The 27,570-nt window shown below is 34.6% G+C and overlaps 1 protein-coding gene across 1 annotated transcript; it reads right to left on the bottom strand.

Moving 5' to 3' along the window:
- Nucleotides 1–296: 296 nt before the first annotated feature.
- LOC134852871 (E3 ubiquitin-protein ligase TRIM65-like) lies at nucleotides 297–26,659 on the bottom strand. The gene is made up of 3 exons (XM_063868710.1): nucleotides 26,135–26,659; nucleotides 1,404–2,142; nucleotides 297–1,166 (listed from the first exon to the last, which is right to left on the bottom strand). The coding sequence occupies exons 1-3, from the start codon at nucleotides 26,357–26,359 to the stop codon at nucleotides 1,060–1,062; spliced, it is 1,071 nt and encodes a 356-aa protein (XP_063724780.1). The 5' UTR covers nucleotides 26,360–26,659; the 3' UTR covers nucleotides 297–1,059.
- Between the last annotated feature and the right edge of the window lie 911 nt (nucleotides 26,660–27,570).

Here is a 27,570-nt window from a genome sequence, read left to right as displayed (position 1 = left end):
ATTTTATCGTGTTTGTTTGAAAAGTTGGACCATTAAATTGGCTTAATGTTTGGAATTGCTCCAAATCACCAGCAGTTAGACTTACCAATTGCTCATTTTAAACATGTTCACACGATGATGCCAAGTTGACGCATAATTCGATCTGTTAAAGTAATTACAAGACAAACTAGTTTAAATAATGATTCAAACAATCATGATTCAAACAATAATGATTCAAACAATCAGTTTTATCCAGACGCGTCTTAAACTTCACTTAAAATTCCAATTCATTGTTTAAAAAAATGATGATAATTTTAAGGTATTCTAGGGCGTTAATAGAAAATAAGGTTTTTGATTAGCGTAAATACACTAGATTTTTTATTATACAATGGAAAGCATAGAAGCCCAAGTATGATTGATTGCAGTTGACGAAAGATGAAAATGCTCCGAATTTTATCAATCAGAGGATCTTCTCCAGTTTCAAAATGCTCGCTGGACAATAATGTTCGTCCTCGTTCACCTTTTTGCCGCATAAATCTTTGCATAATATAGCATCTGTTCCCATTGTGCATTTGAAGAAAATGTTTCTAGAGCCGTAACTATTCATGAATGGGATCTGCAGTGGTGTCAGTAGAGCACCATCCACAACACTCTTCACATTCAACTCATACACATGAGAATTGAATGGACGTGCTAATTGTTGAGATGCAAATAGATATCCTTCTCCACTATGCTCATCTCCTCTCCCTATCCACAATAGTTCAAAACACCTTACTTGACCCAACCGGATTGATTTGAACTGGGCCTTAGATCCAGACTGGTTGAGATCAACTATTGCCAGTGTGCTTTCATCTGTTAGCAGTAATAAAATGTCTCGTCCGCATAAAGCTGATGAGATGCAAGCGACATTTATCTTGATGAGAAGCTGAAGTGTTCTTTTATACACTTCATTTTCGTACACATGCACAAATTCGTAAGTGTTTGAATCAAAATACCCTCCTACCAGCAGTAACACATTTTCATGAGCGTGAATGATCAGAAAAGAATCCGTGTCTAGTTTCGAAGTATCCAGAGTCCTCACTACTCTTCCATTTTCTTTATCAACACACTCATTCTGTGCACACTATCATTATGATAATGGACATACAGAGCGCCACCTCCACTCAATGCCAGTCCACAAACTGCTCCTGAAGCAACAATAAAAAAACATATAAAAAAGAACGAAACATGATTAAGTTAAACACATCATAATGCTTCCACATATAACCAGAAACATTATGAAGCTCAAAGAACGTGAAGGCTATGATTATTTTTTTTCAATAATGACATCTTCAATCAAGCAGAAGAACCAATATAACTTATCATATGTTCATATTGTTATTTTTACGAGAAGTCAAAATTTTCCGTATCAAACATTATATTACCTGGAATGTCAAACTCTGTTTCCTTTTGAATTGAATCAATGCTGACTCTGAACATTTTGTTAGGTGTGAAAGAAAATGAAGGCTTGTCAGCAAAAAACAAGTTTTGACTCCTGGGACAGAATGCATAATGGCCAAATCTTTTAATCTTGCCGTTGGCTATTCTTCTTTTGATATCCTTCAGCTTACAGTTACTTCTTCTCAGATATATTTCTCCAACTGCGGGAAAACTACTGGATGCTGGACCTTCACGGAAACAATCCTTTGCAGCATTGAGACTGTTTTCTACTTGGTTGTATGATGCAATTAAAGAGGTTGTTTTCTGTTTAATCCGTTCAACAAGCTCTTCATGCTTTTCCAACTCTTTCAAAGTTTTTTGTTTGAACAAGTGGTTGTCTTCAACGCTTTGGAATTTTCGAAGATCCCCTTTAGATAAGATTAATTGGTCTATTTTCTGCATTATAGACAGGGTATCTTCGCTTAGATTGACAGAATCGGTGACCAACTTTCTGCACGTAGTTTGATAATCCTCGATCTTTTTCCAATTGTTTTCCAGTTCTTCAACATCTTTGCCCAGAACAATTTTTGACGGAACAACGTGATGATGAACATGGTCAATTATCCAACAGTCTTCACAGATTCCACTAAAGCAGCCGATGTTGTTGCAAAAAAACTTTAGGGGTTTTCCGTGGATCGAGCAAGCATTCTTCCCCTCCATTAGCCTTGGCGTCCATTTCCAATCCTGAACAAAAAACGAAAGCTTCTGTGGGTTTAGCTAACCGTTTCTTTATTTGCATTACTCTATTTTTCAAATAATGATCATTTAAAAAAAAACTCGCAACCTCAAAGTTGAAGTTTTGTATAATTTGCACCTATTTGCAAAACAAATCACTTAACTCCTTCAGAAGGCAGTAAGTTTCAATATATGTCTTTGAGTTCCTTATTCTGAAATGTGAAAAGAAGTTCAAGAAATATAGTTCATTAGTTGGATTCAGAAAATGAGATATAGCTATCTTGATATGTCGTTGAGTTTCATTTCAAGATAACTCTTTTAAGCCCAACTTGCAGAAAAAAAGGTGCTTTGAATTAAACTTCGAACTTTCCTCAAATTTTTGTAGTAATCATCAACCTAGAAAAATAGTTTGAAATTTATTGTTTACATCGAATCATGGATATATTTTTGATGCATAATTGGATAAGCTGAAAGTGATTTTGTGAGGGATTTTCAGGGAAATAATATTTTTTCAACTGAAAATGACTTATCTAAAAATCGACAAAACACTTGGAAGAAAAAAACATGAAAACATTTGAAACTGTAAAAAAAATTTGAAATTTTTTTTGATTTTTAATCGATTTCATGCAATACATAATCATATTGATCTAAACGCCGCATTTTTGTCAAGTACCTAAACTGGCTTCAGGGCGATCCATAAATCGTGAAATAGCTTGCACTTTGTTGACACTATTTAAGTCAGATGTCTGTGTTATCGGTTCACGATACAAACCTCTTCGTGTGCTTTTGCTTTAATTTAAATTCAAATCAAAGCTGACTCAAAATGTGAAGCATCTATCTATGCTAAAAGTTTTTTCATTTTTTTTGGTACAAATCATATTCAGTGTTGTTTCAACAATCATCATTTGCCCTTGTTATTAATTTATTATTTTTGCATTTTATCGAGTTTTTTCAGTCCTAGAAATCAGTAAACGGCAAGGAGCTGGCGATTTGTGGTAAAATAAATTGTGGAGGGAAAAAAGTAAGACAACTCACCGCGTTGAAGCCACACTAAGATTCAGATCCAGAAACAGATAATCATCTACGAATGAGAAGCGCAAAGAAAATGGGCCTCCCTGTCATCCGGCCGGATTGGCAAAGTATTATATGTACATTTTATTGTTAACAGTAAGCTCACTGCGTTGAGATAGGCTTACTGTATTAAAAGCGGTCAATTGACCTTGAGGACGGTGGCAGTGTGAAGCCAATGAAAGAAAGAGATTAGAACCTGAATAAAGTGTTTTATCAAACAGTTGTCTATATTTGCGAGCTCAGATACTATTATTATTGTTTACTAATCCGTTCGGATTCATTAACAACATTAAGCAGACCTACGGGTATGACATGGCGCAGTCAGCAGGATTCACAAAAAATCCACTCAAAATCAACCCGTTCTGGGAAAAAGCATCAGCAGAGCCTCCACTGAAATGAACCAAATGGTCTGTGGAACTAGCTGTATTCGCAAAGGACGCAATAGAGATCCAAAACTTGCTAAGTGAAAAAGCAGGAGTCACATTACCAACAGAACCCGTTTTAGAAGTAGAAATACATGGAGAAAAAAAAGAGCAACAGAAAAAAATGTAATGTGTAATTCAGTAGTCTGGGACGAACCGGACGCTAGAATAAGAACTTATTTTTTCCTCTGCTTAGGAACAGAAGGTCAAAGACAACTCCAACAGAAAAAGACTGGGCCAAACATCCAAGCCACATCAACAAGAGAATTGAAACAAGTATTGGATGACATATTTATTACACAACGGGTTATAGCGTTCGACACATATAATTTTATTTACCGCAAACAAAGAAAAAACAAGACACTCTAGCAATTCCACGCGGATCTGGTAGAACTAGCCTCCCGCGCGGATTGTGGAAATAGCGAAGACGAATGGGCTCGTGATATGTTCACCACACACATGAACAACAAAAAAATTGCCAAAGAAATAGTAGCAGAAACAAGAACACCACAAGAGGCCTACGAATACGCAATTAGACGCGAAAAAGGCATCAAACACAGTAAAACTATGAAGTCAAACCCATTCGGATTAAATTCGCGTACGACAATAAAACAAGAAAGAATGGGTTAAATTCAACCTAAAGGCAGTCGGGGTGGATATTTGACAATTTTCTCAAATAACAGTAGAGGAAAATATCCACGTGGTCGGCAAAACACAAGAGGAAACCAAAATCGAAATCCATAAAACAACACTAACCAAAGACTGTGTTACAAGCGTGGCAAACTCTTCGGACCTAATCATCTACAATCATGCCCAGCCTGAGACAAGATTTGCATAAAATGCGCAAAACGAAGTCACTTTGCGAAAGACTCTCGGTCAGATAAAGTAAGTGTCCTCCGAAATAATAGGAAGAATCAAGAAATGATAACGAGAGCCATACCCACGAAACAGACGACAACGATCCAGTCGCATTCGCCGCAATCACCACACAAAACGAGAGGCAGGAACTAATAAGAGATAATTTCTCCATGTTGGCAATTGAAAATGCATTCGAAATCAAGCAAGCCAATAAAATCAGTGACGAAGATAGAAATGGTCATATTGTAAAACTAGAGAGAAAAACAAGCATTATACTTTCCATTGCCGACTCTGGTAGTCCAATGTCATTTCTAAATGAAGCGACAACGCGGCGATCATAGCAAAACTAAAAATCACTCGTTTTCAAAAACATTCCGCCAGAAGATACTGCGCGACATCGAGCTTGTTACAATGGAAAAGTCATCGTTCCTAAGGGACGACTTATTCTGGCAAAAGACTTGTTCGGGGGTGGACAATTCAATCAGCCCCATTTGTTGTGGTGGACGACCAAAAAAACTAACATTCTGGGCCGCAACCTGCTATCAAAAATTGGAATAAAACTAATTCAAGAAGAACCACAAAACACTCAAATCTTGAACAATAACGAAGAGGATAAATCGAATCCAGAAGTAAAACACTGGGTCGAGGAAAACTTTGCCCAATTATTTGTTAGAACTAGAAATGCAAAAAAAAACCACATAATGAAGACACAATTTCTCCCGGATATCACTCCGATCCAAGAGAAGGGTCGACGCTTCCCGATTCACCTGCAAGAAAGGGTCAAAAACGAACTAAACAAATTGATAGATCAAAAACATAATACAAAACTCGACAAATCCATGAGCCCGATCGTAAAAACAGTTAAAAAAATCAAATAGTAAAACTGAAGTTACATTCGAAGAAAACTGATAAAATTATTTAAAAAATCAGAAACCAAATGCCAAATCGACTTATTATTGGACAACATCGCACAAACAATCAAATCAGACAAAAAAACAAACTTTATTCATTTCATTTGATTTATGCTATGCCTATTCCCAAAATTGACTGGACAAAAAGACGAGAGAACAATGCAACTTAAGCCTCATCGGAGGCAACACCACGGGGACATAACAATTTCAATCAGGATTCTACGGCCTTACGGATATACTTGCCGAAGTGCAAAAAGCAAACGATCTGACATTAACAAACTGCAAAAACACATACGCTTATCTAGATGATATACTAATCATTACAGAGGGTCCAATAGAAGCACATAAAATTACACTAGAAATAGTACTTCGAAGACCAGACGAGGAAAATCTTGCAATATCGTAAGATAAAAATAAGTACGCATGGAAAGAATATGAATGGCTTGGGGTCCCAATAGACTGCGGGGGCACTACGCGCTAACAAGGAATTCAGACGCCATTGAAATGCTCTCACCACCTAAAACATACAAACAGCTAAAAAATTTCATGGGTTCAATACATCACCCTACAAGGTTCATCCCACATCTCGCACATGCTGCTACAGTGTTACGTCCATTACTTAGAAATACAGACAAACACAAATCACTAAACTGGTCGGCTGAGCATGAATCCGCATTCCAAAAAATCAAAAAGTTAGTCGCTGAAATTACTCAAAATGTACATTTTGATCATAACCTTAAAACACGTGTGGTATGTGAAGCCTCTACATATGGCTTAGGTGCAGTATTGGAAAAAAAATACAGAAAAAGGGTGGGTAGCTATCGCTTACCCGTCAAGATTTCAAAATTCGCTTGAAGAAAAAAACTCAGTATATGAGTTAGAGCTCTTGGCGGTCGTTTGGGCTATAGAACACTTCAAATACTACTTATACGAGAAAAGTTTTACGGTCATTAACGATCACCAAGTTTGGATCAGTGTATTGAACGCCAGCGAGCGATCTGAGACAAGTCCAAGAGGACTCACAAGATGAATTTATTGGCTAATCCCCTTCAAATTGAACATCAAACACTTAGCTGGAAGTAAAATGGTCTTAATTGCCTATATATCTAGAAAGTCGGGTGGAATATCAATAGCCCCTAGTGAGTACAATGAGGAATTTGTTGTGGTGGCGTCAATCAACTCATTTGTTAATTGTCTTGAAATGATTGACAACTTAATTCTGAACGAATTAGCCAATAGGAAGCTAGCGCCCTACGGGCTGAGCAAAAAATGCGCGAAAAATGAAAGAACAAAAGAAGGGCAATCTAAAAGCCAATTGAATTCCAAACATTTCATTGTTTTCATGAGAGGTCAAACACCCAAACTTGATCAAAACTATGATTTGAATCATTCGCTCATAACGCAGTCTGCAAATCAGTTTAAAATAAAAACAAACAACACAAATTTATCGCGATACAAATACATCTCCAAAAAACTAGGGAGACAAAACATGAAGGATTGCGAGGGAGTCTTCATTCCAGAAGAACAAGACGGAGACTCAATAAATTCAGGAACAATTCTGGATGAACTAAGCAAAGATGCATATATATTAGTCGCGGTAGATAAGTGGTCAAAAATCTCAACCGCCAAGGTAGTATCTAACACGACAGCAGATCTAGCAATAAAATTTATGCAACGGTACATTTCAAACAATGGGGTTCTGCGCAGATTAAGATGTGATCAAGCACAATCATATCGTGCTAAAAAATTGCAAATTTTTTGCAAATCTAACAGCATTAAATTCTTGTTCGCTCCAGTGGATGATCAGAGATCAATAGGCGTTGTGGAGCGACTAATACAAACCCTCAAAAGGCGACTCAGAGTAATGAAAATTGATCCAAACAATTCTCCGTTCAAAATTGCATCATGCGTTGTGGATATCATCCCCATTCATTGTGGTGGACGACCAAAAAAACTAACTTTCTGGGTCGCAACCTACTACCAAAAATTGGAATGAAACTAGTTCAAGAAGAACCACAAAACCAACAAATCTTGAACAAAAACGAAGAGGATAAATCAAATACAGAAAAAAAACACTGGGTCGGGGAAAACTTCGCCCAAATATTTGTTAGAATTAGAAAAGCAAAAAAAACACATAATGAAGACGCAATTTCTCCCGGATATCACTCCGATCCCAGAGAAGGGTCGACGCTTCCCGATTCACCTGCAAGAAAGGGTCAAAAATGAACTAAACAGTTTGATAGATCAAAAACATAATATAAAACTCGACAAATTCATCAGCCCGATCGTAAAAACAGTAGGAAAAAATGAAACAGTAAATCTGGCGTTAGATTCGATGAAAATTAATAAAATTATTTGCAAAAACAAACACCAAATGCCAAATATCAGTTTATTATTGGACAAATTTGCACAAACGATCAAATCCGACAAAAACCAACAAACTCTATTCACTTCAATGAATTTACGCTATGCGTATTCCCAAAACGCACTGGATAAAAAAACGAGAGAAAAGGTAACTTTAGCCTCATCGGAGGCAACACCACGGGGAAATATCAATTTCAAAGAGGATTCTACGGCCTTGCGGATATACTTGCCGAATTACAAAACAGCAATCGATCTGACGTTAACAAATTGCAAAATCACATACGCTTATCTAGGTGATACACTAATCATTACAGAGGGTCCAATAGAAGCACATAAAATTACACTAGAAATAGTAGTACGAAGACCAGGCGAGGAAAATCTTGCACTATCGTTAGATAAATATAAGTTCGCATGGAAAGAATATGAATGGCTTGGGGTCCCAATAGACTGCGGGGGCACTACGCGCTAACAAGGAATTCAGACGCCATTGAAATGCTCTCACCACCTAAAACATACAAACAGCTAAAAAATTTCATGGGTTCAATACATCACCCTACAAGGTTCATCCCACATCTCGCACATGCTGCTACAGTGTTACGTCCATTACTTAGAAATACAGACAAACACAAATCACTAAACTGGTCGGCTGAGCATGAATCCGCATTCCAAAAAATCAAAAAGTTAGTCGCTGAAATTACTCAAAATGTACATTTTGATCATAACCTTAAAACACGTGTGGTATGTGAAGCCTCTACATATGGCTTAGGTGCAGTATTGGAACAAAATACAGAAAAAGGGTGGGTAGCTATCGCTTACCCGTCTAGATTTCAAAATTTGTTTGAAGAAAAAAACTCAGTAAATGACTTAGGGCTCTTGGGGGTCGTTTGGGCTATAGAACACTTCAAATACTACTTATACGGGAAAAACTTTTACGGTCAATAACGATCATCAAGCTTTGACCAGTGTTTTAAACGCCAGCGAGCGATCTTAGACAAGTCCAAGTAGACTCATAAGATGGATTTGTTGGCTAATCCCCTTCAAATTTAACATAAAACACTTAGCTGGAAAAAAATGGGCTTAATTGACTATATATCTAGAAAGTCGGTTGGAATATCAATACCCCCTAGTGAGTACAAGGAGGAATTTATTGTGGTAGCGTCAATCAACTGATTTGTTAATCGACTTGAAATGGTTGACAACTTAAATCTCAACGAGTTAGCCAATAGGAAGCTAGCGCCCTATGGGCTGAGCAAAAAATGCGCGAAAAATGAAAGAACAATAGAAGGGCAATCTAACAGCCAATTGAATTCCAAACATTTCATTCGTTTCATGAGAGGCCAAACACTCGAATTTGATCAAAACTACGATTTGAATCATTCGCTCATATCGCAGTCTGCAAAACAGTTTAAAATAAAAACAAACAACACAAATTCATCTCGATACAAATACATCTCCAAAAAACTAGGGAGACAAAACATGAAGGATTGCGAGGGAGTCTTCATTCCAGAAGAACAAGACGGAGAATCAATAATTGCAGGACCAATTCTGGATGAACTAAGCAAAGATGCATATATATTAGTCGCGGTAGATAAGTGGTCAAAAATCTCAACCGCCAAGGTAGTATCTAACACGACGGCAAAACTACGATTTGAATCATTCGCTCATATCTCAACCTGCAAATCATTTTAAAATAAAAACAAACAACGCAAAGTCATCACGATACAAATACATCTCTAAAAAACCAGAGCAAACAAAGATGCGAAGACAAAACATGAAAGATTTCAAGGGAGTCTTCATTCCAAAAGAACAAACCGGAGAACCCTTAAATGCAGAAAAATTGCACAGAGAATCAGATCGGGAGAAAAGTCTGTCTGACCACCGCTGGCACAAAAAACCACCAAACAGGAAAACAGTGGACACGACACAAAAATCAGCCATCGTCATGGACGCACGAGACAACATCAAGCAAAAACCATCAGTCATCCCGATAATTGTATTCTCGGAACTAGCAAACTCTAGTAGGAAAACAGAACCAACAATGAAAGTAACATCAACGACATCAACACAAACGGACCCACAAGCAACAAGCGCCACCACCCAAACGGATCTCTCAATAGCAACGGGCGAGACATACGAATAGTGTGTCAGCCGCGTGGATCCTGACATCATAACATCATAACACAGGAAGAAACACACCCCAACGTTGAACCACCTACATTGACAGGACTACAACTAGAGGCCAGCCATTAAATTATAGTGAAAGAAATAGTGGCAACGATCGACAAACAAACGAACACTGAGGCAGAGGAGGACACGCCCTTATTGGCAAAAATCTGCCCTTTTTTACAGGAAGAATCTGCAAAAAGTACTGAGAGTCAACTTCATTGCCGCGGCAACCCGAAAAAACAAAAACCTAAGGCCTTTAGTCAACTTTGTAAGAAAACGGGACTATGAAGCGCTGGAGATGTCTTTTGGCCAAAGTTGGCACAAAATCTTGAACCGCTTGCATGTAAAGGACGACTTCCTTCTAATCGACGAAAAAATAGTCCTACCAAACAGCTAGGACAAACACAACCGGACAGTTTGCACCTTGCTCATCCTGGGTCAGCGGCCCTGCTGGAACTTTGTCGGAAGATCTGGTTCCCATCTATATATAGATCTATAGTGCACATAACCCAAGGATGTCGACGATGTACCCAACAAGGTAAAAACTTAAAACCAATAATTGAAAAACAACATACATTCCAAAGGAAACCGGTAGTTGAACCTAACAAAGAAGTCCAATTAGATTTCGCAGGACCAATTCTGGATGAACTAAACAAAGATGCATATATATTAGTCGCGGTAGATAAGTGGTCGAAAATCTCAACGGCTAAGGTAGTATCTAACACCACGGCAGATCTAGCATTAAATCTTATGCAACGGTACATTCCAAACAACGGGGTTCCGCGCAGATTAAGATGTGATCAAGCAAAAACATTTCGTGCTAAAAAATTTCAAATGTTTTGCAAATCTAACAGCATTAAACTCTTTTTCCCTCCGTAGGATGATCATAGATCAATAGGCGTTGTGAAGCGACTAATACAAACCCTCAAAAGGCGACTCGGAGTAATGAAATTTGATCCAAACAATTCTCCGTTCAAAACTGCATCATGCGTTGCGGAAATCATTAAAACGAAGCAAAAATGGGCCGAAGAGCAAGTATACCATATCACTAACAATCACTAACAGCTCTATTAACAATTTAAGTTGGAAAAACGTAATCCAACCTCCAATCCCGGCGGAGATGATGCACGACTTGCAGAAATGGTCCCAGAACGAAGTCAACATTAAGCACAGGATACCAAAACCAATCGACAAAAATCGTTCAGAGGCAGCGGACAATCGTCCACAAACCAGCACAGGTGTGAAAGCTAGAAGAACTTTAGCCTTAGAAAAGGAAAAATTGAACCTAAGATATGAAGGGACACACCAACAAACTGACACTAACATAAAATTTTTGGATACTATAGAGAAGTGAAAGCAGCTGCAAACATCAACATGATACTCGCTAAGCTCTCTCTCAAATTCAAAGAAAAATGGGCTTTATTTAATAATGAAAAGAGACTCAGAACTAAAGGTTGCTGAAATAAGTGAATGGTTGACTGATGTGGCTTTATTGCACAATCAGTTAAGTGCAAAAAAAATGCCATGATTCCAGAGGTGCAACTGGATCCTGGAAACAAAACAATCCAGGCATTTCCAAAAAAGCCAGAACCTATACAACAGAAGAAAAGAGACATCTGAATAAAAACGCAGATCCTTGTTTCTGCTGTAACAAAGGAATCCATTAATTGTGGAACTCTCCAGTCTTTAAATGATAAATGTGAGATGAAAATATGCAGTTCTGAAGAAAACTAGATTGTGTTTTGGTTGCATGAAAAATTATGGAAACAGGATGGAGTCGATTGCGATAGGATAATATCTGAAGATAATGCAGAAGAATTTGAGTCATGGAGAATAGAACTCGTACATATCAAAGATACTGAAATCCCTAGCAACAACTTTATTTTCGCACTACACAAATTCACCTGTATGTTTTTGCAGACGCGTCACTTGAAGGCTTATGCATGGTTGCATACTTCTGTGCGTCAAGTGCAGATGAAAATAAAAGTTTATATTTTGTTGTTGGCAAAATAAAAGTGGCACCAAAGAAGCAATTGAGCATACCAAGGCTGGAGTAGTAAGCAGCAGTAATCACTACCAGAATCAAAGACAACATACTCGAATCGCACCAAACCATAGTAAACGAAGTATACATGTGGCAGGACTCTAGTACAGTTTTGGCTGGGTTTTCTTTCAAAAAGGTACCAGTTTCTGTGGCACATAGGATCACTGAGATCTTAGACACCACAACTGACAATTAATGGAGACATGTTAGAGGAGACATGAATTCAGTAGATCTAGGAACATGGGTCTGAAAAAAAATCAAATATCGATAGCACTTGGGTACATTGGCCGACTGGGATCAAAACTTAAGATCAAGAATGTTAGTAGTATAGTAAAATTGGCTAGGAAAATGACATTTTAACCCCCTCTTTTTTTTCGGTGTGCCGTTTCACTGACCATTTTCAACCCCCAAAGGAGTTAAAGCTCGTAGTTTTTCGGGCACACATGTTTTAAGGGGGTCAAAATTGGTTTTTTTCTAGCCACTTTATGGAAACGGGAATGGAAATAAGTTTTGGTTGGTGAATGTTTTCCCTTCTAAAATTTGGAGTTTTGGCTTGTTTACATGTAAAACGACATTGTATAGCTATTATATGCAACTAATTGAACTTAATGCAACTAAACTATATGGTATATAGGAAAGCACAAGTTTTTGGCAGCGTAGCTTAACTGTTGGCTGCGTTGAACGTTTTCCTTCAAAAATACATGTTTTATTGCTGAATCTCGAAGTAAGGAAAATTCGTCAAGTGCGGCGGCTGCCATTTCTATTTAGGCGAAAAAACAATCAATTTGACCATAAAAAAAATGAAAAACGGCTTTAAGCCAAATGAAGATAAAAAACAAAGAAAAAAATTACGAAACACTGAAAACTCTAAAAAAATGAAATTGTCTTAAAAATTTTGATATTTTTGTTTTTCCGTGTCTACAGGAGACTGAAAAAACGTCTAAAATCTATGACAAAAGTTTTGATTTCTTAGAAAGGTTGAAACAGCTAATAAGTTGAAGTAGCTAAAGATCTTGAAAAAGAAGAACACTGATGAAAGCCAAAAGTGCCCATTAATTTTGCTGCAGCCATTTCTAAGACTTGCATTTACCACTTTTTTAATAAAAAAGGAAACAATTTTTGAGGTTTCTAGAAAACGTTTAGTACTTCCTATTATCTTTATTGTGCTAACAGTATTTTTGAAAAAAATCATCCAAACGGACCTAAAAACTGAGGGAAAACAGATATTTGTGTGCCAATATATACGACAAAACAGAGTGAACATCGAATAAAGCAGTTGAGAAGTTATTTGCGACTTTTAAGGAAAGCAGTTATTCAAATTAGAGCAAATTGAATCGGGAAAGACGGAACAAAAACTAAGACAAGTTATGGATACAAACTCAAAACTTGATATGAATTCGGGGTCATAATTTGAGCATCCATTTTTTTGCCTTTCCTTAAAAAAAGGCAATCAAATAACTTTTAATTTGATACTACAATCTGGTCAATTGTTCTCAGTATCTTGTAGTTAAGTTCAAGTTGGTTTTAACTAGAGCTTTCTATTCAAACTTTTAAATGCTTTTAATTTGAAAAACATACAATGATACAAAATAACTGCTTGTATACATTAACTCAATCATGTGGACCTGCAGTTAAGAGTTCTTACTTACAAGAAAACACACAAATATAAATAACTGAAATGAATACACACAAATAGTATGTACATACATGATGAGTTACCTTCATACATGCAAAAAGTTGTACACCCTTACATAGATACATACAGTTTACAAATACATACATACGCAAAGCATTTTTGCGTACATCTACACTATGCTGATAAACAATTTTGTAATATGTCTGTTGATCTCCCAAACTAATTTTCCAACGGTAATAAACTTTAATTCGTTATTGGCAAGTGAATCATGAGAAACATTTTCAATGGTCAGAAGAAAAAACCAAGGCTTACTAACTTGCAAAGGACAGGAAAAATTGAAAAAAAGATGTTGAAAATTTTTTGTTGGACGGTCCGATTAGAGTCCTTTGATATCTCAAAAACTGCTCTCAAGTATTTACTTAAGTATTTTGTACAGAAACTTTAAGACAGTGGAAGTTTTGGTTCGAAACAAAATTTTTAGCCCTTGTTTTGAGATTTGTAATCTTTTCTTAAAAACTTTGTTTTTTGATTCATTTCTTGGTTCTGTAGTTCGATATATCTTGAGTTGACTATTAGGCTGTAGGTTTAACCGTACGTAGATCAAGTTACATTGACTAGTGTTGCTCATTATGTTGTTTTTTCGCTAAACCATCAAAAGTTTTGTTGTTTGAAAAAATATATTTAGTTCTGAAAACGCTATTAAACACAAGTTCAACTGTTCTTTTTTCATCTTTTCCCCCGTATTTATGCAAAATCGATTGTTTGCGCTATTTTATCCTAGAAAATATTGTTTTAAAAATGATAAAACTAACGGTAAATGTGTACTTTAAAGAAAACAAAAGCAGTTCTAAGCTGATGTTCAATACTTTGTGATGTTCAACTCATACTTTCAGTCATAAAAAAAAACATTCAAAAAGCTTTAAATTTGTGCAAAAAAACAACCCAATCTTTTTTTGAGATTTTGAGTTTTCTAGAACGACCCTTTTTCAGTTATGAATCTAAATGAAACACAAAGTTTTTATAATTTTAAAGATTAAAGAGAAAAAAAAACTTTTTTTTTGTTTTATTTAAATGAGATTACAAAACAAACAGCTAAGCTTTCCTGAATTCAACTTGACTAATTGAACAAAGCAGCACAAAACACAAAACAGACTGAAATATTGACGCCACGTATAACAAACAGAGATTGATGCGTTCCGATCCTTTTTTTGTTTTTGCGAGCAACTGGCTAATATTTTAGGGTAATTTTGGCTAATATCGGTTGTTCGCCGACTGAACGAAGGGCTCACTGTTAGACTGATTTCTGCAAGGCGAGTAACAAGGTGAAGCTGGCGGCTCCATTTCCAGGTCGACTTGGGCCTCTCGACTTCCTGGGAAGATCTAAAATGATTCTACGAAAGAGAGAATGCACTCATAAGGAAATGAGTAAGTCTAGATCTTTGATTAGCATAACTTTGGCTATTTCCTTTGAATCGATAAAAAAACTCCGACGATGAAAAACTCATCTGAACCAAATTTTTAAAAGATTTAAATGGAATAAGATAACCTAAATAGATATTCTGTAATTTATAGATATTCTGAGTGATCCAATCATCATTACTTGAATTTAACTGTTGTCTAATAAGGAAGGAAAATATTCGTAAGCAGTCTGGTCAAAAATAGTACATTTTTGAGCGGAATCATTTAAAAGTTCGACTATAAGTTTTTAAAGAAATTTTGCCGTTAGGGTGAGCAAACATTGAATTGAAACGGGTAAAATTATGAATCAAATGATGAAAACACGCACCTGCAGGGGCGTTGTTTTTGCGCTAAAAACAGAACAAGTCTTATCATGAATTGGAAATGAAATAGCTGATAAATGCTTTTTTTGTATAATCAAGACCTCATCTTTTCTAACTTTTGTTAATAATCTTATCGACTCTCTTTCTGTTCTTCATATTGAACAGTTTTGGACAATTGATAAAACACAGCGTAGTTTTGGACTCACATTCATATCTTGTATTCAGCGGCTAATCTAAATTGAACACATAAATTTCCACATGTTCGATTGAGATATATGATTGGGTATACATGTCAGTCCACAACCAGAAAGATTTCCAAAAAGAAACCCTTTATACGTTTCAACCTGAATGATAATCTTGTAACAAGTTGGTCTTACTGTTGTTCTCAATATCAACTTTGCTTAAAGGTTATCTGTTAAACAAGGCTAGAACTTATATACATGCCCTTATGTAGCAACTTTTAATTTTTTTTCAGTTTTCCTCACTTTTGTTGATCTTTGATAAATCAGATGATTGCACGTTTTGCCCAAAATGCACACATTAAGCTGCTGTTTTTCTTTCGAAGGCGTTCCTGAGGAGTGTAGTGACGAGCAACGTCTCTCAATGGTGTAGTCGGTATGGCTTAACTATCATCCCAACAATTTACACATACATATGGATAATTATATATAAATGTTTATAACCACAAACATACAAAGTAGACATTAGTCGTGCTTGCGTTTACAAATAAAAATTGATTACAATGCCTATCTACATACAACCCGATTGATAATCTTTACCCATTTAACATGTGTTGAAATAATCTAGAATGATGAGGAGAAGTAGAAAGAAGAAATTGTATTGATTTTGACATCGAAATTTATTTCCAATTAGAATTATTTATCCTAAATTGATTCCAAAACTTTTTGGAACAACATGCTTGTACATCTTTTCTGACTAGGATTTGCAATACAACAAACCGTAAAGTATGTAAAAATCGAGCATGCAATGCAAACAATTTACACATAATTGTATTACTTTGTAGTATCTGGTTGAACATAGGACAGATACCACACCTATTAAGATTGTTCTAGAAGTTCATGACTAATCAGGAACTAAAGATGCATTGAGTTTGATTTGTGGCTTTATTTTTAGCTATTGTTAGACCTCTGAATATATATACATATAAATTAACAAATACAAGTACCTATTAACACGCTTAAAAACTAAACACGGACATATACACAAAAATTCCAGTATTTTCGAACCATTCGCTTGTCAGTCAGTGATGGATCGTACACAGCGTAGCCTAATTGATTAAATTTCCCAGCAGAGACACAAATTCCAGTAAAAGTAAATCAAGTTGAAATTTAAAGGGTTTCTTTTTGAAAATCTTTCTGGTTATGGACTGACATCTATACCCAATCAAAAATCTCAATCGAACTTGTAGAAACTTATGTGTTCATTTTAGACTAGCCGCTGAATACAAGATAAGAATGTGAGTCCAAAACTACGCTGTGTTTTATCACTTGTCCAAAACTGTTCAATCTGAAGAACAGAAAGAAGTCGATAATATTATTTTCAAAAGTTAGAAAAGATGTGGTCTTGATTATACAAAAAAAAGCATTTATCAGCTATTTCATTTCCAATTCTTGATGAGACTTGTTCTGTTTTTAGCGCAATAACAACGCCTCTGCAGGTGTGTATTTTCATCTTTTGAGTCATAATTTTACCCGTTTCAATTCAATGTTTGCTCTCCCAGGCCTCAAAATTTTTAAAAAAGATGTAAATGGAACTTTTAAATGATTCCGCTCAAGAATGTACTATTTTTGACAAGACTGCCCACTGGTATTTTCCTTCCTTATTAGACATCAATTAAACTCAAATAAAGATAATTACAGAATCTGCTTTTTCAAATTCTAAATTACAGAATATCCATTTAGGTTATCTTTATTCAAGTTTTAATTTAAGTTTAAACACGAAAATTTAAGTTTTTTTCAAGTTTAAAAATTAATGTTTTCTTTGTTTCTGAAAAAATAAGTTGAACGTCACAAAACATTTTACATCAGCTTAGAACAGCTTTTGTTTTCTTTAAAACTTACCTTTTACCGTTGGTTTTATCATCGTTAAAAGAATATTTTCTAGGATAATATAGCTCAAACAATCGATATTGCACAAATACGGGGAAAAAGATGAAAAAAAGAACAGTTGAACTTGTGTTTAATAGCGTTTTCAGAAGTAAATATATTATTTCCAACAACAAAACTTTTGATGGTTTAGCAAAACTACAACATATTGAGCAAAACTAGTCAATGTAACTTGGTCCACGGTTAAACATACAGCCTAATAATCAACTCAAGATATATCGAACTACAGAACCAACAAATGAATAAAAAAAGAAAGTTTTTAAAAAAAGATTTGTTTTTAAATTACAAATCTGAAAACAATGGCTAAAAATTTTGTTTTGAAACAAAACTTTCACTGTCTTAAAACTTCTTTACAAAACCAAATAAACACTTGACAGCAATTTTTTGATATGTCGATGGACTCTATTCTGACTGTCCAACAAAAAACTTTCAATAATTTATTTTAAAATTTTACCGTCCTGTGCAATTTAGTAGGCCTTGGTTTTTTCTTCTGACCACTAAAAATGTTTCTCATGACTCACTGGTCAATTTTGATTTGAAGTTTGATACCGTTGGAAAATTAGTTTGGGAGAACAACAGACTTATTACAAAATGTTTATCACCATTTTTGATTCTTTCAAAGATGAAAAAAATGCTAAATCGTAAAGATGACTTGGCTGAAAGCTGGCATTTCTTTGCAAATATATGCTTGTGACGTATGCATTGTTAAAATTGGGTATGTAGTATTGACTTTATTTGAATATATCCATACGTAAAACGTAATGATAAACTTTTTGTATGAAAAATTGTATTTATCTATAAAAAAAGTGCCATGAAATATGTAAGAGTGTATGTAAGCAAGTTGACATGGTTGTATGTATGAGGACAGTTTTTTCTCCTTGTGTGCTTGTAAAACCAAAACAATTGTAACTAGAAGAATAACTACAATCCAACTTGATTTTCACTAATGTTTCTTGTTTTTCATGAAATTTTGACAAGATACTATATGCGTAGTATATATGTACGCGCAGATATTGGTAAACCATATGTATCTATGTAAAAGTGTACAATTTTTTGCATGTATAAATGTAATTATTCATGTATGTACAAACTATTTGAGTGTATTCATTTGAGTTTTTAGAAGTTATGTATAATTGCGCGTTTTTTAGTAAGCACTCTTGACTGCATGTCCGTGTGACTGAGTGAATGAATACAAGCTATTAGTTTGTATCATGTATGTTTTTCAGTTTAAAAGCACTTAAAAGTTAGCTTGTTTGTAAATTGTACAATTTTATTATCGAAGTTTTATCTCTGTTTAAACGGAAAGTGTATACACATGAGTAGTTGCATGCTTGTAAAGTACGATCCATGTCTGTTTGTAGGCAAGTACTTATGCATATTCCTATATAAGTATGAAAGGCGCGTTTTTAAGATTGTATGTAAAGACGTTTGAATGACAGTCTGTAATGGGTGATTCTTTTTGTCTGAATGAGTGTATACAATTGTTTTGAAACTGTGAAGTGAAATTAAGTTGGTTTGTGTGTTTACATGTGGTTGTTTTTTAAAGGTCAGCAGAATAATTAAGAACAATCTTTGCATGTGTGTAAGCAAAACTTTTCGTATCGTTGACTGCAGGTTTAAAAGTATGTAAGCAAGTTTTTAAAACTTTTGTATCTATGATAGTTTGTTTGCATTCTTCCTAAGTATAAAACTATGTTTTTTTTTGTATTCATGCTTTTAAATAAGACTTGATTTTTGAATGTTTGTATGTATGGAAGTCTTTTTTCATATCAGTTTGTAATTTTGTATGTATGTTTGTATGAATATCTCAAAGTAACTATATATTTGCATATATATATATATATATATATATATATATATATTTAACTACGTATGTACGTATCTATATAGGCATGTATGTTTGTATGTGTTCATGTAAGTTTGTGCTTATGCATACATGTAAATATATTTGTATTCAGTAAGTGTGTATGTAATTGTTTTTTATGTAAGTCTGTATGAACAACCTCATGTAAAAAATTAAATGTTTAAGAATAAAATTATGTATGTAAAAAAAACGCTTGACTATAAACTGTAAGTACTCTTTTAAGTTTGCAACTTATGAAAATGTTTTTATGTTTGTATGTTTATAAAAGTATGCAGCTTTATATGTTTCGTGGGTGTATGTATGTTTGAGTATAGTTGTAATCCTCTTTTATTTTTTTATATAAAAGTATATATGTAACTCAATTCAAGTCTTTCTTATCTTTCTTCTGAAGTTTCCCGAATATTCTAGAATATTCAACCACATACTATAAAAAAAAATTTTCATTTTCCTTATTTGAAAATCAATTCGATAAACTTCTTTTAAAAATTTTCCCCGAAATACTTGATCTTCCAGGTATCTTTATTATGAACAAATCATCTTGAAAAAATGACATATGCAGCATTGGTTTTATTTTCAATTTATCTGCTGTCGATGATTATGAAAAATGTTTTAAAATTGTAACGGAAAAGATCAGTTTCCAAAATTTTTACAAAAATTTGTCGATCGAAGCAGCAAACAACAAGTCAAATTGGAGAGAGCATGAAGTCCAAAGTGTTTGATGAACTGTTGCTCATAGAGATAAAAACTGCGATAACCAAATTATTAGAAAAAAATTACAGTTTATTGAAGAAAATCATGGACCGTGCAGACGAACACGATCGATAGAAGAATGGTAGAAAATGACATGCGGCTGGTAGAGCTGAAGACCTTAAGCGAGCAATGTTTAATTGACAGGTACTATATATTTGGGGGATGATTGATCAACCTTTAGAAATCACAAATTTTCAGTGGTTTTTGTTTGAAAAATCATAATATTCAATCAAATTTATATGCCCACAGAAGTTAAGCAACTGTGTAATCTAATAAACAGTCATTACCACTTTTTCAAATTCAAGATTTATCCAGTCAATAGAACTTTTATGAAATAGCTCAAAATTCTTACGCCTTTTGTCTGTGAAATAAATAGCAGGTCTTTCTTCATTGAGGCTCCAAATCTTAATTCCTCAAAGTAAAACCGTATAACAATTTTTATATTAGCAAACTAAACATGTCTTTGTTAGTCGTTCTAGCTTAAAACAACACAACGTAATTGACGTTTATCGAAATGCATTGAAAATACAAATTGGCAATTACAACATTTCGGAAACTGCTGTAGCCAATTTGGTGTGAAATCATTGTTTTTTGTGAAACAGCTATCATCCTGACGGAATTCGAAGATTCAGATAGAGTATTGATTATAAAGCTGGACTTTTTATCTTACAAGTTCAAACAACTAACGGTTTTTCGAAGACAAGTCTTGTTAATGGAGAAGACAAACATCGATGCCAAAATGAGAAGAATTATCATGATGCTAACTTTTTTGATCCAGCTAGTGATCAAAACGTGAATGTGAAAGCTTGGATCACCTCAAACATATATTGAAAGAAAGGCTGACCTCCTAATAACACAATTAGTTGTAGATAAGTAATCAAATATTTTGCTATAAAAGCCACCGTATTTTTAGAGGCAATAGCGTAATCATGGAAACATTCAAAAGATCAGATTTATACTAAAATACACAAAATTTAATTTGTTGAACAGAGGCTTAATCATTGATAATAACTGACAGCTCTTCAAATTTTTGAAAAGAAAGCTGTAGCTAAAACTAATTTAAATTTATTTACAATTTACAAGATACTGAGAATAATTGACCAGATCAAGTTATCAAATATCAAGTTAAAAGTGATTTAATTGCATATTTTTTGGTGGAAAAGCAAAAACAAAACGGATACTCAAAACATAACCCCGAATTCATATCACGTTTTGAAATTGTATCCATAACTTGTCTCAGTTTGTGTTCAGTGTTTCCCGATTGAATTTACTCTAATTTGAATAACTGCTTTTCTTAAAAGTCGCAATTAAATTTTCAACTGCTTTATTCGATGGTCACACAAATATCTGTTTTCCCGCAGTATTTAGGTCCGTTCTGTGTTTTCGTTTTTCAAGATCTTAAGCCACTTCAACTTATTAGCTCTTTCAACCTTTCTGTGTAATCAAAGATTTTGTTATAGATTTTAGACGTTTTTTCGGTCTCCTGTAGACACGGAAAATGGAAATTACGAAACTTTCAAGCCAATTTCATTATTTTAGAGTTTTCAGTGTTTCGTAGTTTTTTTTTGTTTTTTATCTTCATGTTGATTAAAGTAATTTTTCATTAATATTTCGGTCAAACTGACCATTAAAATTTGCCTAAGTAGAAGTGGCGGCCGCCGCACTTGACGAATTTTCCTTTCTTCGAGATTCAGCATAAAGCATGCGTTTTTGAAGGAAATCGTTCATCGCAGCAAACAGTTAAGCTACGCTGCCAAAATCTTGTGCTTTCCTATGCGCGATATAGTTTGGTTGCATTAGGTTCAATTGGTTGCATATAATAGGTATATAATGTTTTTTTACATGTAAACAAGCCAATACCCCCAAATTTTGGAAGGGAAAACATGCAAAACTTTATTCTATTCCCGTTTCCATAAAGTGGCTAGAAAATTAGCAAATTTAACCACTTAAAACGTGTGTGCCCGAAAAAATAGGAGTTTCAACCCCTTTGGGGGTTAAAAGTGGTCAATGCAACGGCACAACGAAAAATAGGGGTGGTTGAAACTCCCCAAACTTTAGAAGGGAAAACAAGGACCAACCAAAACTTAATTACATTCCCGATTCCATAAAGAAAGAAATTCGTGAAATTGCACGTACATCCCGAGTACAAGTCGTACTTAAACAGAAAGTGTTACAATGAGCTTACTTATCACACAATTTTGAAAATCTTACTAGAAAAATATCATTACTTCTTTCAATACCTTGCTGATATTTTCATCCGGTGACATTTAAGATTAAAGATTTAAACATTTCATTGTTTTCGGCACGAATTTTGTGGTGAATAATTATTTCATTTTTCAAATATTCTAATAATTCATAATGATGCCAAAATAGGGCCGACTATAAACGCCTCTATTAGCGATTGCATTACCCAATGATTTGGTTCATGTTTTCTTTTTAGTTTCCTATTTGAAAGTCAAAACCTTTATTCTGTTTACCCTTAGGCAATTACCCAACCAATTGATTAGATTGTAAATTGCTAGCATTTCTAATTTGAGTTACTAATTGAGCAGGTATTTTAAAATTTGATTGCAAAAGAAACTATCTCTATGCAGAGCAAAATGAATTGTTGTGATTGCAAACCTATCTTTGGGCAACAAAAAGTGACAGCGAAACTTGGCAAAATCAACAAACCCATTAGAGAATACCACCAACAGAAAAAAAAACAGGAAACATTTGTAAAAAGTATCTCCAGAGAAGTTGCAGAAAACAAGAACAAGCTAAACTAAGAAATAACAGATTTGAAATAACAGGATATAAGTTTACAACTGCTTTATTCGATGGTCACTCTGTTTTGTGGTATAGATTGACACAAAAATATCTGTTGTCCCCCATTATTTAGGTCCGTTTTGATGTTTTCAAAAACTCTGTTAGCACAATAAAGTTAATATAAAGTATTTAACGTTATCTAGAAGCCTCAAAAATTGTTTCCTTTTTATTATGAAAAAGTGGTAAATGCAAGTCTTAGAAATAGCTGCAGCAAAATTAATGGGCCTTTTTGGCTGTTATCAGTGTTCTCATTTTTCAAGATCTTTAGCCACTTCAACTTATTAGCTCTTTCAACCTTTCTATAAAATCAAAGCTTTTGTTATATATTTTAGACGTTTTTTCAGTCTACTGTAGATACGGAAAATGGAAATCTCGAAAGTTTCAAATTTCTTTATTTTAGAGTTTTCAGTGTTTCGTAATTTTTCTTTGTGTTTCATCTTCATTTGGCTTAAAATAATTTTCATTTCGGTCAAGTTGATTATTTTATTTTGCCTACAAAGAAGTGACGAATTTTCTTTTCTTCGTGATTCAGCAATAAAACATGCTTTTTTGAAGGAAATCGTTCACCCCAGCCATCAATTAACCTACGCTGCCAAAATCTTGTGCTTTCCTATACAACATATAGTTTGGTTGCATTAGGTTCAATTGGTTGCATATACTAGATATATAATGTCGTTTTACATGTAAACAAGCCAATACCCCCAAATTTTGGAAGGGAAAACATGCAAAACTTTATTCTATTCCAGTTTCCATAAAGTGGCTAAAAAATTAGCAAATTTAACCACCTAAAATGTGTGTGCCCGAAAAAATAGGAGTTTCAACCCCTTTGGGGGTTAAAAGTGGTCAGTGCAACGGCACAACGAAAAATAGGGGTGGTTAAAACTGGTCATTTTCCTAGCCGCTTTTACTATACTACTGATGTGCAATTTAGAAGAAGTCGTCAAAAAAACGTAGAACAAAGTTACAATCAATGAACCTTTGGTCGTCTCAAATAGCTTTAGCAATTTCAAAAGATTTGAAAGTACAATTGCTTATTGCAAAAGGGCAAAAAAAAGACAAAACGAAGAATTTGAGCATCACAGCTGAAGAAAAGATGAAAGCAACAAAACAATCTTCAGATCAGTTCAACAAGAGACTTTCAACAAACTCATCTTCAAAAATTGAACCCATTCCTAAATGTTCATCGACTACTACGACCAAGATGCGGGCTAGTGAAATCAAAAAAATTTGACATTCGCACAAAAGCTTCAAATAATATTGGATCACAAGCATCATGTCACAGGGATTCTGCTGAGAAACGAACACTTTGAAAAACATTCCGTGGTAATTAAACAATTCAGAAACATGTTTGACGAAAACTACTGAATTGGTTAAGAAACCTGCTAAGAACAGAAAAAGCGATTTGTGTTTCTGGTCGAAGAACTGCTCAGAACAATGAGCACCCTATGATGGCGGATCTACCCGAAAGTAGCATGGACTTCAGTAGACCATTTAAGAACACCGGAGTGGACTACTTTGGACCCTTCAATGTAAAAGTTAATGCAAAACGAGCCGGCGAAGTTTCCCGTAATTTAAAGATCTTTACTGACTCAATGCCCAAAACAGAAAAAACTAGTTGTGTCAATTCTTCCATGAGAATCATGGGACACTGAATTATGCGTCCTAAATACTTTCCTGGAGAAGAAGTTTAGAAAGAAATTCGTAAAATTGCATGTACATCCCGAGTACAAGTCGTACACCGACAGAGCGCATTACAATGAGCTTACTTATCACACCTTTTTTCACACCAGATATTTTACACTTTGATTGCAAAAGAAACTATCTCTATGCAGTGGAAAATGAAATGTTGTGTTTGCAAACCTATCTTTGGGCAACAAAAAGTAACAGCGAAAATTGGCAAAAACAACAAACCCATTAGAGAATACCACCAACAGAAAAAACTAACGAAAAACATTGGTAAAAAGTGTCTCCAGAAAACAAGAACAAACTGAATTAGGAAATAGCAGATTTGAAATGAACATTTGGAAATTCGAATAATTTTGACATTTCTCATTTGAAGATTCATTTTTTAAATTTAATTACTTTATAAATGTAATACTTTATCACGTTTTAATTCAAGTTGGATTGGTAAGGAAAAGCAATTATGAGTTGACTTAAATTAAGTTCCTTATAATGTTTTATCAGAATGCTCCGTTAATTTTTCTCGAAAGAACAAACTTCTTGAAAATACGATTTTTTCCTCCGTTTTTGTATTATCATCTGAAATATTTAAAAAAATGGTTGTAAAGTCCGTTGACGCCGTGACAACTTTGAGTGAGAAGCCGTAATAATTATGGCTAACAAAATTATTGAGTTTCTCAGCTAGAGGTCAGAACTTTTCCGCATCCTAGCCGTTTTTGGCTGAATTAGTGGTAACAAGTGCAAAAAAACCCTGATTGCAAATAGTGGCAATTAAAGAAACACACTCGTTTGAAACAGGCTGGATGATATTTGACAGGTTCTCTGCGCATCACAAAAACCTCAGTTTTTTTTCTACTATTTTTGCAATTTGCAGCTGCTTACAGTTTTGTGAGAAACAATTTGACCGAATTTCTTTTTCCTAATTTCTGTTTGAATCATTGAACGCTCAGTTTCAAGCCAGATTTTAAAGCTTTTTGTCATATTATAATCAGCGTTTGACACAAGATTTAATCGGTTTATATATTTGAGAAACAGCCCATTGGATATAAAAAAAACGCCCAAAAACACTCAAAAGGTTAAACAGAAAAAGCGTTTCGAGCTAAAATGGCAAAAATGGCTAAAAAACGCCCGAACACCTCTATTTTATGCTTGGAGTATCTGTCTAAAATCCAGCTCAAATCTTGCCTGAAACTGGGCATAAAAAGGATCCAATAGACATTTGGAAAGATAACTTACTATCGAAATTCTTTTCGCGAAACTCTTTAGAGATGAAAAAAGCAAAAAGAACAGTTTATCTGTGTTTTTCTGTGCTGCTGTTTGAATCAACATATTTGCTGGTCCAACACCATAAGGCCTAAACATGATCTCAAAAACAACCACAAAACTGCACTTTTTTCCCCTCTGTTTTCTGAAGTCACCTAAATGTTTTTTTTTTTGGGGGGGGGGGGGGGGGATCTGCGAAAATGCCGCGATTTTTTGGATATTTTGCAGGAATGGCGAAAACTGTATAAATGTCTTACCTCAAAAGCAGACTCCAAGTCGAAATTCACCGATAGGTCAGCTTCGTTGCGTATGGTTTCGTCTATCGGCTTTCTGCACCTAGCACAGCGTCTAGGTGTGTTAGACAGCACTTGTTTTAAACACGTCCTCGGTGTTGAACAATATGAGTGTCCACAATAGAGACTTTTCGGGTTTTCTAGCGGTTCGAGGCATATACTACAATCAGGCCTGTTGACTTTGCTCATGTTTCTGAGATTTTGACCCACACCAGGAAACAAAAGTTGGCAAACTCAGTCGAAACGATCAGAATATTACATGAACAGATTAAATTAGAGACACAAGGTGTGTTGATTTGAATTCAGCGCTGAGCAGTAATTTTTCTGTTACCGGAACAAATAAGCGGTGATAGATTATATTGCATAAATTTATCATTAGCTTCACGTGCTTTTTGTTAATGATTTACTATTTTTGCAAATCAGATTCTACCAATGTGTTTTAGAAGCACAAGAAAAGTAATGAAGTTTAGATTGACTACATGAAACTATCTGCTGTAAAAAAAATAGCGTACTATTTATGAATACATATTATGTATTTTATATACAAAATTAAAACGGCATGACTATGGCCATAGCAACAGTGGGTGTTTTAAATAGCGCACGAAGTGTAAAATATGTCTTTCGTAAACATGTGATTTCATCACGAAAAACGTAGCTCTAAAGTGTTGGCTATTGTTTATGTGCTATTCTCAAGAAAAAATTTTCACAAAAAAGAGAAGAAAAAAAGTTGCTGTAAGATCAGAATAGATTATTACCTTTGAACCCCAATGTTTTTGATATTGAAGACTCGAAGCATTTACAAAGAAAGTGACGAAAGCTTTCTACTCAGGCAGTAGCGGATTTTTGAGGGGCGTTTCACCTTTATTCAAAGAATCGCCCCCTTGACAACCCAAACGGTCCTCCTTTGGTACGTTTTTAGGACATCCATTTTTACCTGACTGGACCTAAAATTTTTCTTAAAAGCCTCTCAAAAATTTTACTTAAAAGCCCCATTCTTTGGGAAGAGTCCTACATCCGCACCTGTCTCAAGGTGTTTTTCATACTCCAGATAAATTTCACGTTCTCACCCGCACACTCGGCCCATGGATTTTAATCAATTAAATGGTAAATTTTTATTCTGTTTCTACAAAATTACATAAAAAAAGTGATTTTAGTCTATCATAAACGGAATAATTTTTAAAACATTTTTTTGTCAAAATGATCCTTGTTAATCGGTTGAAATCGATATTTAAAATCGAGAAAGTTTTCTATGAGTTTTCTATTTTTGTGGTTTTTCTAGCCACATAAAATCAATTTTTAATGGGTTCAATCCACAATTATGTTCTAAACTGATTTAGTTCGCCGTTTAGTTAGTTGCTGTTTATAACGTTTAATTACTCTTTCGATTAAGTCATATTTTT

The sequence above is a fragment of the Symsagittifera roscoffensis genome, chromosome 8 (assembly GCF_963678635.1).
Source record: "Symsagittifera roscoffensis chromosome 8, txSymRosc1.1, whole genome shotgun sequence".
NCBI lineage: Eukaryota > Metazoa > Xenacoelomorpha > Acoela > Convolutidae > Symsagittifera > Symsagittifera roscoffensis.
This window is presented reverse-complemented; position numbering and strand designations above follow the sequence as displayed.